The 15,465-nt window shown below is 39.5% G+C and overlaps 1 protein-coding gene across 7 annotated transcripts in view; it reads right to left on the bottom strand.

Annotated features, from left to right (window-relative positions):
* Isha (Insulator su(Hw) mRNA adaptor) overlaps positions 1 to 15,465 on the bottom strand; it is a 402,024-nt gene that overhangs the window by 310,454 nt on the left and 76,105 nt on the right. For all 7 annotated transcript variants that reach the window (XM_067156873.2, XM_067156871.2, XM_067156870.2 and 4 more), the window contains exon 7: positions 12,286 to 12,445. In XM_067156873.2, the coding sequence (XP_067012974.2) occupies positions 12,286 to 12,445 (160 nt within the window). The remainder of the gene's footprint in view (positions 1 to 12,285; positions 12,446 to 15,465) is intronic.

Genomic DNA, 15,465 nt, shown 5'->3' on the forward strand with positions numbered 1-15,465 from the left:
GTGGAAGACTACCGACAAAAATGAGGTGTACTTCGCTAGACAAAAAAGTTATTGAAAAGGTGGCTAAATCCCTAGAAAACAGAAAATACGGAACTGGAGTAGATGAAGCAATATCTGATCCTGTAATTATTCTCCCACCAGGCAGTATTATTAGACTTTTTGTTAGGCTATATACATGATACGAGTAAAGAACTGGAATCACAGATAAGTGTTTTTGTAGATGATGATATACTGTATGGAGTAATGAATAAGTTGCAACTGCAGAAAGACCTTGGCAAAGTTGTGCAATGGACAGCAGATAACTGTACAATGGTAAACAGGGTGAAAAGCCAGGTTATAAGTTTCACGAAGAGGACAAGTCCTCTCAGTATTAATTACTGTGTTGATGGGGTGGCAGTAATTCACACTTGAGGGTGAAAGAACTGAATGCATGAAAAACTAGGACACTGGACGTACAAAATAGTGTGTCCAAAGGACCCATCTTCTACAAAGTATGGATCTAGTCTGGGACAAGGCAGCTCCTTTTGACGATTTTTATACCTTCTGTCAATCATGGCATACAACTTGAAGAGTTGTGTATTAAATATAAAAGGCATTAGTACCATTACAGCCATGTGAAATGAAGTTTCTAAGATAAACCATGCTGGAGATAAGAAGGGACAGAATCAGAAATGATTACATCAGAAGAGACATGCATGTAAAACTGACAATGGAGGAAAGACGGAGACTTGTACAGACGAAATAATTTGGCGATTAAAAGCAAATGCAGCAGATGGGGAAACCCAGGCAGTACTTGAGAGGATGGTGCCTGGAAATAGAACAGTGGGAATCCCAGAAGGAGGTGGTTGAACCAAACTGAAGAAGATCGAACTTAACAAAAAGATGTAATGAGAGAAGAAGTTAAAGACAGAAACTGTTGTAGACATATCATTCATACAAACCCTGCCCAGCCCACTGGAAGGATCGATAGATGATGATAAAGAAGATGAAGCACACACACCACATCAACTATAGCCCATTGTCAGACTTCTTTCATTTATGTGAGTTAATAACCATTACACAACAATTCCATAGCTACAAGTAAAAAGTGTAATTCATGAGATTCTTGGTAGATCTTAACAAAAAGTGAACCAATCTGTACTTGTGTCAATATAAACAAAAAAAAAAAAAAAAAAAAAAACAATATAAATCACCATGATGAGACTAGGTATGGATCCAATTTCGAACACCTTCAAGGGCAGCTTGATGTGTGTCCAAGCCGATTTAAAATGTCAGCAGGGTCTGCGCGCCACATTTTGAATACCTCTTCTCTCACACCATAAAGACACACCGTATTGGCCTGAATATAAGACACAGCATCGCATATAAGATGGACCTGAATTTTTGGAAGGTATTCACAAGAAATATTAAATAATGAGTGTAATTATAACATATTCAAGCTCTTCTAACTTAAAAAGTCCTAAGAGCAAAAATTCTATTTTAATATAAAATACACTGATAGGCAACCAAATTAATTGGCATAATTTCCCAGTAGCTATTGTGCAACAATAGCACAACAACTTAAGTCCCGAACAATGCATTATCACTCCAGGCTTGCCTTAATGTGAGCTAGGCTAAAGCTATACTGGTGTTTTTAACCCCTGAACTGCCACATAGTAATTTCCATATTGCCTTCTAATGTAAATGTTTACAACTTTGGTAATTATTGAGCTACAGGAGTATTTTTGTATCACCACAAAGTGCATAGTTGGGATGTAATTTTCCATCTCTGTTATGTCAGATAATTAAAAATATGAACTACCAAAATCACAGATACAAAGTTCAAAATGATAGTAGATTTTGAAAGTAAGTGTTGATTACTAAATAAAAATACAGTAAAACCTCGTTAATTCGAAGTCGTTGGGACTAAAAAATCGGACTACGAATTACGTGATTTCGAATTAACCGCCAATTCGCAATTCAGAAGTACCAACCCCCGCTGCATTACAAAATATTCTAAGGCCCATTACTGCATGCAGTTAACCTTGATTCACAGTTTATACCTTTCAAATGCCATGAAAAAGGAACTATTTCCAAAATGTATCCAAGAAGGTGCATTTACAGTATTCAAATAATGCACTTGGATATCTCACTGGCAAATATAACCTCACGCAACGAAAGAAAGAAAGAAAGAAAGAAAGAAAGAAAGAAAGAAAGAAAAAATGCACGATTCAAAGACGAGAAATCTATGCTGGCTCCCATGTGCAAGTACTTTATTCATTGAATTACTATTAGAGCTGGGAACGGAGCAGTTGCTCCTATGATTGCAATCGGTAGTGCGAGTGCAGCGCTCCCTCCGGTATTCTCCGGTAGTAAACTGTTGCTTGGAAACCAATCGGTGTTTTCGGTGGGCGAGCGGAGGACGGAGGAACAGTACTGAATGTGTGCTCGCTTGCAGTTCCAGTAGTGGAGCGCAATGGATGTGCTAGCGACATAGTAAATACTGCTTTATAAGTATGAAGAAGGCGAATGTATGAAATGTGCACATTCTCATTTATCTTAGTGTTTCATACTATATATATTATAACCTATAAAAGTCCATGCAAATAGAATACATGTTTGTCATATATTACCTTTGAAGTGCAATATATATGATAGAGATGACGAGTATTCCTCAGCCCCGCGGTGTAGGGGGCAACGCATCCGCCTGTCACCCGGCGGCCCGGGGTTCGATTCCCAGCCGGTTCAGTTTTTTAAATTGTAATTAATAATATCCATGGCCTGGGGACTGGGTGTTTGTGACGCCCTTTATCTTCCTTTCTTCACACACAACATTCCAATTACACGCAGGTTCATATAATATGGTGCCAGATCCACACGGGTCGATGCCCCGAACAAATAGCATTTTAAAGAAAATGACCGGTGATGAAAACCAAAGCGACAAGCGGGACTTGAACCAGCGCTTACGGAGCTTGAACGCTAATCACTCGACCACCGCCGTTTCGTGTTCGTGACCCCAACGCACCGGTACATATTCGACGCGAAACTTTCTCTTGCGATTTTCTCGAGAACGCCTTAGTAGTACACCTTACTACTTGCACATTATGTTGTCCTAATGAACTTCTAAATGTGTACAAAGTTTGAAGGCAGTCCGTGATCCGAACGTCGTGGCCTCCCCTTGTAAGTGTGTTGTACCTGTATTCAGTCTGTGCTTATTAAATTTACGTCTATACTTCCTCTGCTTGTTGTGTTTTGTAGATAATGCAAAGTATATTAGAAAATAATTGTGGTATTGGTTTGATATTTAATCCCATTTTAGATGGTATTCATGTTTTAGAATATTTAAAGGAATTTAATAAATTTTTACAGAAATTTGTACCACAAATGCCACGAAGACCGTCTGATGCTTGACATTCCTTTGAAATTACTCGTACTGATGATAAACATCAGCAAAATGTAAATTCTGCGGCCGCATTTATACGACAGGTGGTAGTGCATCGAATTTGTGGGATCATATCAAGAGGCATCACAAGGATGAAATGAGCAGGTCGGCTTTAGCAGCAGAAAACAACATTGCTGTATTAAGCGAAACAGTTATGTTGTGAGAAATGGGCATTGAATAGACGGGTGAAATACCTTTACGTTGTCATACCAATAACGTGTTTAAACGTGCCGCTACTTTACATTCACTCAGTAGTTTACTCGGTACAACCGGGTGATGACGTCACAACAACTGCTGCGCTCCGCACCGCTCCCACCCAACCACTAGCCAGCGCTCTACCGTCTGAACTACTCAGAGCGGTACAGCATAGGCCTATAAACAATTCCAATCAGTTCATTCTCTTCAGTAATAAATGAGCTACGAGTATAATTTATGTAAGAGCATCGTATAAACCACCTGTTTACATGTAATGGAATCTAATTAATACTTAAGCATTTTAACTATTATAATATTATAAATGCATTTGCAAGGGCATAATATATGGCAATATTCACGCTACATTATTCTATCCACCTGCACCCATTGAAAACTGAATTTCTTCTTCTTCTTCTTCATTTATCTGTTTACCCCCCAGAGTCGGTATTTTTCCCTCGGACTCAGCGAGGGATTCCACCTCAAGGGCAGTGTCCTGGAGCTTCAGACTCTGGGTCGCGGGATACAACTGGGGAGGATGACCAGTAACTCGCCAAGCGGCCTCACCTGCTATACTGAACAGGGGCCTTGCGGGGGGATGGGAAGATTGGAAGCGATAGACAAAGAAGAGGGAAGGAAGCGGCCGTGGCCTTCAGTTAGGTACCATCCCGGCATTTGCCTGGAGGAGAACTAGGAAACCACGGAAAACCACGTCTAGGATGGCTGAGGTGGGAATCGAACCCACCACTACTCAGTTGACCTCCCGAGGCTGAGTGGACCCCGTTCCAGCACTCGTACCACCCGGGCCTCTGGGGGTGACAGCTAATCACACTAACCACTACACCACAGAGGTGGGCGCAAACTGAATTTCAACAGATAAAAATCTGTTATTCATAGCGTAACAAATAATGAGGCAATCCTGAAACGACTGTAGCATTTGAATGACAAACGTAGAAAAACACATTCATCTGTGGACTTAGTACTGAAACCTAAATTGTAATTCCACCCAAGATCACCGTTACTACATTGCCCACATTAAAGCATCTGAATTTTCCGCTAGTGAATTCAATGGTAGGACCACCGGAGGTCTCCAGAGGAAGAGCGAAAAATATTGCTTCGCTCCCCTCCTACCGTTCTCAGCTCTAGCCAGTCTGTCTTCGTCTTAGCTATGTCATGTTCCACAGTTTCATCTGAGATTGCATCGGTTCGTCATTGGACGTAGAGCTGGGAAACAGAGCAGTTGCTCCTATGATCGCAATCGGTAGTATGAGTGCAGCGCTCCCTCCGGTATTCTCTGGTAGTAAACAGTTGCTTGGAAACCAATCTCGAATCCCACTATCGGCAGCCCTGAAGATGGTTTTCCGTGGTTTCCCATTTTCACACCAGGCAAATGCTGGGGCTGTACCTTCCACGGCCGCTTCCTTCCAACTCCTAGGCCTTTCCTATCCCATCGTCGCCATAAGACCTATCTGTGTCGGTGCGACGCAAAGCCCCTGGCAAAAAAAAAACCCACACAAAACAAACCCAATCGGTGCTTCGGCATGCGAGCGGAGGGAGAACGGAGGACGGAGCAACACTACTGAATGTTTACTCGCTTGCCGTTCCATCCGTGGTGCGTAACGGATGTGCTAGCGATATAGTAAATACTGCTTTATAAGTATGACGAAGGCGAATATAGGAAATATATACATTCTCATTTATCGTTCATGTTTCATTTGTCGATTACTTTTGTAACAATTTGCTTTACGTTATGTCGTCTTATGGCGACGATGTGATAGGAACGGCTAAGGAGAACAATTTCTAGGCGTGAAAATGGAAAACGACGTAAAACCATCTTCAGGGCTGCTGACAGTGGGGTTCGAACCCACTTTCATCTGGAAGATAGTGGGTTCGAATCCCACTGTCGGCAGCCTTGAAGATGGTTTTCCGTGGTTTCCCACTTCTTCTCCAGGAAAATGCCGGGATAGTATCTAACTGAAGGCCACGGCCGCTTCCTTCCCACTCCCAGGCCTTCTCTATCCCTTCGTCGCCATAAGATTATCTGTGTCGATGCGACGTACAGCAGAACAAAAGAAGTATTCCCGACCCAAAGTCTCACGCTTCAGGACACTGTCCTTGAGGCGGTATAGGTGGGATCCCTCTCTGCGTCCGAGGGAACACCCAACCCTGGAGGGTAAATTGATGGAAAGATTATTATTATTATTATTATTATTATTATTATTATTATTATACTTCCATAACCACTTCTGTGGTTTTCTGCGACGTTAAGGTGCCGGCATTTTATCCCACAGGAGTTCTTTCATGTGCCGGTACACCTGACCACCTTCAGGTACCGCCGAACAAAGTCGGAATTGAAACCGCAAGCTCGAGCTCAGAAGGCCAGCGCTCTACTGTCTGAACTACTCAGCCCGGTACAGTATATAACCAGTTCCAATCAGTTCGTACTCTTCAGTAAAAATTGAAACGGTGTCTGAGGACAAGTTCGGCCCACCAGATGCAGGTCCTTCGATTTGATGTCTGTAGGCGACCTGCGTGTTGTGATGAGGATGAAATGATGATGAAGACACATACACCCAGCTCCAGTGCCAGCTAAATTAACCAATTAAGGTCAAAATTCCCAAACCTGCCGGGAATCGAACCCGGTACCCCTGTGACCAAAGGCCAGCACGCTAACCATTTAGCCATGGAGCCGGACGTACTGTTCCGTAATAAATGAGCTACGAGTATAATTAATGTAAGAGCATCGTATATAATACGTTTAGATGCAATGAAATATAATTACCGTATTTACTCGTGTATTAGACCCCCCCTGGCTTTTCGAGACGAAGAAAATGAAAAAAATAAATCTCACCTATAAGACCCCCAACGTAATTCGTCAGAGAACGATGACGATTCCGCTTCAAAGCGGGTACAAGTCTTATTGCAGCACTGATGACATTGCACAAATTTGTGAATAGTTTCGTCCGTACGACCTACGCAATGAAAAACGCGTCAAATCCATGCGTTACATCTGTGTTTCGTAGTTAAGAAATGTCCACCTCTTTAGCGTAGGTCTACTGCAGCTCTGATGACGTCGCACAGATAGGTGAATAGGCCTAGCTTCGTGTCCGACCCGCACATTGCGAGCATGCATCAGTCATGCTATATGTCTGTGTTTTGTAGTTAATAATGTCCGCCAGCGTAATAGTTAGCACAAGAAGTTGCTGTTTTCCGGGGTCTGACTTCGATTCCCGGTACCGTACTGCCAGAGATTCACGAATGGCAGGAAGGTTGATATGCGGTAAAAGCGGTACATGTAACTCCCCTCCACTGGGGGTGTGTCTAAAAAGAGCTGTACCACCTCGGGATGAGGAAACGAGTTTACTTTAGTTGAGAAATATTCGCGGTTGTTGCTATTTATACAGCAGGCGAGATCATTAACAAAGTGGTCGTTTAACATCTCGTAACTCGGGCCAATATAGGTAAATATTTGGAGAGAAGTAAGTTTAAAACGTGATGAAAGCTATTCAACTAAAACGATTGTTTTACTCGCCAACGTACCTAACAAATAATAATAATTTTATGTCCCCACGTACTTTAAACGATTTTCGGAGACGCCAAACAAAACATGCCCGGGTATACGTTAATAAAAAAAGAGACAACGAACGTACAAAATTAAACATTATGATAATAAAACGCATTACCGCCACACCTGTAGATATCCATAAATACGGCATATTTTCCTGGGTTTTTTTTCATCGAACTTTTGGCACTATCAGGGCGATAATATACGATACCTAACCTAAACAATGTGGTCTGTCTTATCTCATGGACAGCTGTTTACGCAAATGCTGATGTGATAAATGTAGAGAACAAGCATGAAATATACTTAAAAATAAGGGTCTGTGTTTCAACAGCCGCAGTTATCAAAAGAATGTTTCCAGTTACTATGTATTACATTCGGAAGTACAACTCGTAACATACGCTAGTTATCAGCTGATGGTTTGGCATGCCTTCTACAGCACAACTTTATTCGGAAGGAGTGGCTTCTGCTGCATATACACCAACTGCGAATATCAGAGACCATCTGGGAATAGATTTACACTGTTTAGACTCTATAGTCGGGAACGAAATTATTTTTGAAAGGTTCAAAAAGACGGGACCTCGTGTGTTCTTGATTGCAGTGCATGGCTCAAAGAGAATGAACAATGAAGCATGGCTGACGCGACTGACGAGAGATAGCAGTGAAGATGACGTCACTTAGAATGCCGACACGCCGGTAGCAAGGCAGGGAAGTTGGCGGCGCAAGGCGATAATTCAAATGGAAGCAGTGATCAAGTTTACTGTGTGGTAGGCCTTCTGCTGAACTGACAGAGACAAATGACTGGCCATCAAGTTCTTTTGCATCAATATTTAATTATATGATAACACGATACCCTTATCCCTTTCTTCTATGGGATCGAGTATGAAGTGAGACGAATCTTCGTAGCGAGTTCTTACGGCCGTACGCCCTTCCTGACGTCAACCTCACCAGAGGAATTAATGAGATTTAACGAATGACGTGATATGAGTAACTAAAACGGACTTTTATATGTACCGTAGGCCTAAAAGTCGTGTTCACCATTTTTTGTCCTTTTATGTTTAGAAATACTGCCTTACGATGAAAATAGCCAGTATAACTTAAATACATTTTAAGTTTGTTAAATAATAGTATAGAATGTTTACACGTACAATTTATAGCTCTTTATAACCTAGAAGTCATGTGTTCGCTGCACAAAATTTTGACGTTATCGCATATTGGACCCCCCTTTATTATTTTTGGCTGTAAAAGTGGGGAAAAAAGGGGTCTAATACGCGAGTAAATACGGTATTACTTAAACTATTTTACTACGGGTATTAATAATATTGTAAACGTATTTGAAACGGTATAATATATGCCAATATTCAATCTACAGTATTCTATCCACCTGCACCTATTGCAAACTGAATGTCAGCAGATCAAAATCTGTTATTCATACCGTAAAAAATAATGCGGTGATCTTGATACGACATCATTTGAATGACAAACGTAGGGGAACACATGCATCTGTGGAATTAGTACTGAACTCTAAATTGTAATTCCTCCTAAGATCACCGTTACAACATTGCCCACACCAAAGCATTTGAATTTTCCGCCAGTGAATTCAATCGGAGGACTACCGGAGGTCTCCGGAGGACGAGCGAAAACAACTGCTCTGCTCCTACCGTTCCCAGCTCTAATTACTATACTGTAAGCATTTTAGATGCCTTGTATTTACACAGAAAGTACCCAATGTCTTTAAAATCGAACTTTCCTATGACTATCTTCGTACGATTTCCCGCCATGGCACTTCTCTTGTACTTCAGAAATGTAAACACTTGCCGCGTCACAAAGTATTCTAAGACTCATTAAACTTAATACATGCAATCACCTCGATTCACGGTTTAAACCTTTCAAATGCTATGGGAAAAAATTATTTCCAACATGTATCCAACAAGGCGCATTTACAATGTTCAAATAATGCACTTGGGTAAATCACTTACAAACATAACCTCACGCAACGAAAGAAAAAATATCACACAATTCAAAGACGATAAATTATGCTGGTTCCCCTGTGCGAATGCATTATTTTTTTGATATCTGTACTGTTTGCATTTTGAGATGCTTTGTACTGGCATGGAAAGTGCCCGACACCCATAACATTGTGGCTTATCGATCTTTCCTATGACGAGGAGTGCGCATTGCAACGCACTACAATGACCCCCATCCCTCACACTTGTACGATTCTCCGGCTGGCACTTTCTCCTTTAAAACCATACGATGATCGTTTGGACTCGCATTAAAAGAAAGCAATGCAGTTTTATCGGCAATGACAATATTGTTCGGAGCCTACGAATTTATTATATGAGCCACGTTGTGGTTTTTTTTCGTCAAATGTCGGCATCGCCAGTGTTCGCGGATTCTGTTTTCCCGCACACTGCCCGTTGCGTAATATTACGACGTTCCTTAAAAGTTTCAATACAACAGAATTCCGATTTCATTCAACTTAGTAATCATGAAGTGCACTGTATTATAGATCCACCGAAGTGAGTGTAAATGCGGAAAGCTACAGTACCACTCCACGTTCCGGAACATGCGTTCTATTATGACGCGGATAAATTTAGAGTTGAAATTACTCTGAAACAATCCACTGTTTTAAAATGTAAAGGCAGTTTCGAATTAAAAGTCTAAATTTCGATAATGGGGCCGACATTGTACTTCGAATTACGAATTATCCGTATTTCGAATTAAACAATTTAAATAACATGCAAAACTGTATCTTATGTTTCCGGGAACGAGACCTTCTTCAAATTAGGCGGGATTTTGAATTAACCGATTTCGCATTATCGAGGTTCTACTGTATACTGGCTTTCAGTGTACTAAATTTTGAAACAATGTACTGAAAATTACATTTATTTTAAGGGTTTCTCCCAATCACTAAAACAAAATTGATCTATTACTACAATTTACTCTCTTCTTTCACTAATTCCTCTGAGACTGCACCATTCCACAGAGTTTCTTACATCAATCTGAGTTTGCAATGGCAAATCATAATTTGAAACTTGATTACCTGAATTATGCTTATTGTCACTATTCACTGTTAAATTTTCCACATTAGTGCCATTTTTTCTAACAAGCAATACTGAAATCACTATCTGAACTAATACATTATTAGTATAAGTAAACAATATATCACTTCTAAAATACTCACGACTACTATCCCATATTTTTACCAGTACCAAATACTACGTTTGTTTACTAATTAATACTGCAACTTCTTGCCTTTTTCATTCCATAGACAGAATATCACCAAAGTTAATTACAGCATCAAAACTTCTCTTTGTAACCTCTCTGATGAGGTAGTTCAGTAACTGTGTCAAGACATGGCACAGGTTGTCTGAAATAGTTTTGTCCAAAGTTCACTTTTTTTAATGCTGGCAGTACAGAAACGGATAGTTGGTTGAAATTTTTTTACCTTTGGCAGTCCTGGAGTTAAACATACAAGTTTTTATGCAAAAAGTGTGAAACGTTTTCCATTCATCCCAGCTAACCCATATGTTACATAATATAGGTTATCTATGCAGTAAATAACATAGGTTTTGGAAAGCGTTGACTAAACAATGTACTTAAGCCTAGTTGCCTCTGCTGTGTAGCCTCAGTGTAGTCATGCATTTTCAATTAAATTAAGTGTTTTGAAAAGTAATGACAGAATTGGATAACATCAAAAGCCAAAGCCAGGCATTTACACAAGTGGAGGTAAGTACCTTCCCTAGTGCTCCGTCACTACATTGTCCGACAAAGGAGGCGTGCAGAGATGTCTCAACGGCGCACTAGCTGTCAACGTCTTGGAAAGGTATGGCTAACCGATGAGCCCACTGAAACACAGAGGCAGTACTTTGGTATTTCATGACTGAAAAAGCCTAAAGAGCTTGAACACACCTAACGCGATTGTTTCATTATTGGTTATCATTAGTTGATATCATAAACGGAAACAACAGGAAGAGCAGTGAATACATAACATATTGGTAATCGACCAAGCCGCTTGTACGCTATGTTATTTATCGTATGAGTAGCGGGTGAAAGTTGCATCCTTCACCCTAAGATCGTGGGTCGCAGTCCATTCGTCTCCATTCTGGCCTCAAGGTCGGCTTTGTGCTTTGATGTTGCGTAACAACTTTCATAGCATCTAAGCATGCCATTTCACACGACAACATGCATATTTCTTGCGTTATCCAAAGGAGAAATGTGACGTTAAAAATGCCCATTTAGCGAGCTTCTAACTGATGTGCCCCCTTCAATGCTTTCATTGTATTAACTTATCCTGCACAAATCCAGTAACAAGCTTACCAACTTCTTAAGATTTTTCTGTCTTTGATCCTCTGAATGCTTCTCTTGCTGTGCTGACATTCTAAAACTTTTTGTCTTTCTGCCGTCATACGATACAACTGGAAACACTGAACTTTTTCACAATCTGTAGATTATTAGTTCATTTTGCCTAGCGTGAAATCCGTAATTTGAAGATTATATATCATAACCCCTCTCTTTCCTTTATTTAACTGAAGTAACAAACACACTCTCCTATCCCCACTATCCACTATAACTAGCATAGTGACCAAAACTGAAAGCACGAACGCAATATATCACATGCCACAAATTGGAAAAAGAAATCGTCAAAGCTCCAGAATTTTTGGTTTGATGGTGGCTTCCGCTGCAGAAGTCAGTACAACTGGGGAATGATATAAACCGGGCTTCACAAAAATGAGTCTTTAAACGTTAGGCTGTTCGTATACAACTACTATGGCTTTTATTAGTATATTTTAAAGTAAAAACAGTCTTATATTTGGGCCAATACGGTATCTCATAGGCTGCTCGTTCATATACTCGCCTCTACGACAAAGTATGCTGAATACTATGGACTTTTGAGGCTTCTTCTTTCTACTTGCTCACCTCGTCAGTCACTTCCATCTTGTAATAAACTGTCACTTAACACTGCATTCAATGTAAAGGAACAAAATGCTCATATTTCAAAATAAGATGATTTTGCCTTTAGACCTAAGGAAAATTTTAAAGTGTTTCTGTTATCTCGAAATGGTGTTGACTAGACCCTTCATACGAACATTAAATCTCAACTTACAGGTACGGTTTGAGCAAGGTGTTTGTCGAACTCCTCCTCCTGCTGCTTCATCTCCTGAAGCTTCCTCATCTTCTCCTCCATTTCTTGCTTCATCTGCTGCTGAGACATCTGCTGCTGGAGTGTCTGGAGTTGCCGCATCACCTCCGGGTTTGAGAGAATACTGAAATCATGAAACAGTAGCTATAAATAAATAAAATAAGTCATGTTTCTACACATCCATTATTTCAGCAAAATTTCCTGATAATGAGTTTCCTACATAATACTGATCATCTGATGGATCTTTACTTTTGGTGTCTGTGTTCATGAAACTAGAAAATGCCTAGAAATATGTCAACTTAGCCACACCCTCCCCATCTATAGCCACACCCTCCCCATCTATCACTACATAAATCAGTGATCCAAGCAATACCTTAGTGAAATATTCATGGGGAACAATATTTGAGGCCTGGATCGTGTCGACTGGGCAAGGCACATACATAACCCTGAGCTGAAAACCCCCCCTTGTAATCAGGCAACAAGGGCAAGACTACATCTATCTATATATATAAAATAAGAGTTTTGTCTGTACATTGCTCAGAATTTGAAAATAATGGTATTTCTGTATCGGTCATGTCCATAGTAACAAGAAAATGCACTTTCTACTTTTCCGTAATTTCTGTCTGTCTGTCTGTATGTATGTACACGCATCACGAGAAAACGGTTGAAGAGAATTTAATGAAAATCGGTATGTGAAGTCGGGGGATGAGCCTCTACAATCTAGGCTATAAATCATTTTACTCACGCTGAGTGAAATGGTAGTTTAGGGGAAGGCCTAAAATTGAATTCTCAACTATTTATGTTATTAGTGGTCTAATGAAAATCGGTATGTGAAGTCGGGGGTTGAGCATCTACAATCTAGGCTATAAATCATTTTACTCACGCTGAGTGAAATGGTAGTTTAGGGGAAGGCCTAAAATTGAATTCTCAACTATTTATGTTATTAGTGGCCGTATTTTAAAGAAAATGGGTATGCAAAGTTGGGGAATAAATTGCTACAATCTAGGCTGTCAATAATTGTATTCACGCTGAGAAAAATGGTAGTTTAGGGGAAGGCCTAAAAATTAATTCTCAAATATTGTTGTCATTAGTAGTCCTATCTTGATGAAAATCGGTATGCAAAGTCAGGAAATAAGTCGCTATAGTCTAAGCTGTAAATTATGTTATTCACGCTGAGTGAAATGGTAGTTTAGGGGAAGGCCTAAAATGTAATTCTCAAATAATTCTTATTAGAGGTGTAATCGATGAATGCTACATAACTAAGGTTGTATAGTATTAGATTTTCTATTATTCATGTCTTATACATTGTTACCGTACTGGCTATGATCACAAAAATATTCATGAATTTGGATTTTTATTACTAAGTCCATATCAGCGCCGAGTAACGAGAAAATGGGTAAACAGTATTTAATGAAAATCGGTATGTATAGTCGGAGAATAGGAAAGTACAGTTGACGGCATAAAATATTTTAACTAAGGTTAAGTTATGAGTAGGTTCCCACCTTCCAATACTTATCAATTTCTATATAATAGACTTATTAATTACATAATATAATCCATATAATCTCTAGTACATGTTTCGTTCCGATTATGGAACATCTTCAGCTAAAATTGGTAAAATGGCAAGACAATTAAAATACATTGATGTTATGATGATACATAAGCTAAAAGATATGATAAAATGGCTCGAAAATTAAAACATATGATAATGATGATGAGATAAAGTTCATTCATGTTGGTTAAAAATACAACAAGTCAGTTTTCAAATGGCGAATTAAAAACAGCGATAAGGTTCTTCATGTTGGAGGCGTGTACATTTTGTTGATCTTGAAGATAAATTGAAGAATACAGGATTTTCTTATATGTAATTTATCGGGGGAAATCTTGATAAAATAACCGTAGTTGAAGTTGAGTTTGGTAGGATTATTGAAATGTGTCTGAAACGAGAAAAGGATAAGTGAAATAGAAAATATTTTAAGGAGAAAACCTTGTTAAAAATGTATGTTCGCGAGAAAGAAGGATAATAGAGTTGATTACCTTAAAGACAGTCTTGTCGTATTTAACGTCCTCCCTTACGCCGTGTTGTTAACTGACTGAGTCCTGTGTGCGTGTGTGAGGTGCTTGCGGTGGGCGGGGAGTATTGGAGGGAGAGGTAAGTGACGTGAGGAGAGCGGGTGAAGTGTTGTGTAGGGTGGAGCTAACTGAGGAGTGGTGTTGTGATAGGCTAGGGGAAACGGACGGAAAGGTAGGGGGACAATTATGTAAGGTGGAGCTGTTCGGAAGGAGGTGTGTTGGTTGTTTGTTGGGATTCTTTTTGATGGTTTTTCTGGATGAGTCTAAATTGGTAGCCTCTTCTAATAATATATTTATGTTTTCCGTAATTTCGTTAACATTCTGGTTGGGATTTCGCTTCTGATCAATTTCAATATAGATATTTTCAAGGATATTCATTAATTTACCTTTGTTTAGCGTTCGTAGAATGGTTAAGTCCCTTTCTATCGATGTAAAATTGTGTTTATATTCGGTCATGTGAAGACTCATGGCCGAGTACTTCCTGTGTTTTTCGGCATTGATATGTTCTTGATATCTTACTGAGAAATTACGGCCTGTTTGTCCGATATAAGAAGTGGCACAATTTGAGCATTTAAGCCTATATATCCCGGAATTTAAATATTTGTTATTACTTGCAATGCTTTGGTGATTGAAAATTAACCGTTGATTGTTGTTATTGGTGCGGAAAGCAATATTGAAATTGAATTTCTTAAAAATGTTAGTAATCTGGTAAATATTCCCGTTATTATAAGTGAAGGTGGCGAAGTTCTTCTTTTTATGTTCTTTTACTAGCTGCGTTTGAGGTTTATTCTTCATTTTATTCACTAATCTATCTATGTAGTGTTTTGTGTATCCGTTGCTTATCGCTATTTTGTAAATGAGATTAATTTCTTTTTGGAGGTCGTTTTTAGATAAGGGAATGTTGAAGGCTCTGTTTAACATGCTTAAAAAGGAACTCCTTTTATGTGCCTCAGGATGGTATGAATCTTTTCGTATGGTGTTTATAGTTTGAGTCGGTTTTCTAAAGATTGTAAAGGCCAACTTTTCTTCTTTCCTTTCGATTGTTAAATCAAGGAAATTTAGTTTTTTATT

Source organism: Anabrus simplex, chromosome 13 (assembly GCF_040414725.1).
Source record: "Anabrus simplex isolate iqAnaSimp1 chromosome 13, ASM4041472v1, whole genome shotgun sequence".
In the NCBI taxonomy this organism is placed as follows: Eukaryota; Metazoa; Arthropoda; class Insecta; order Orthoptera; family Tettigoniidae; genus Anabrus; species Anabrus simplex.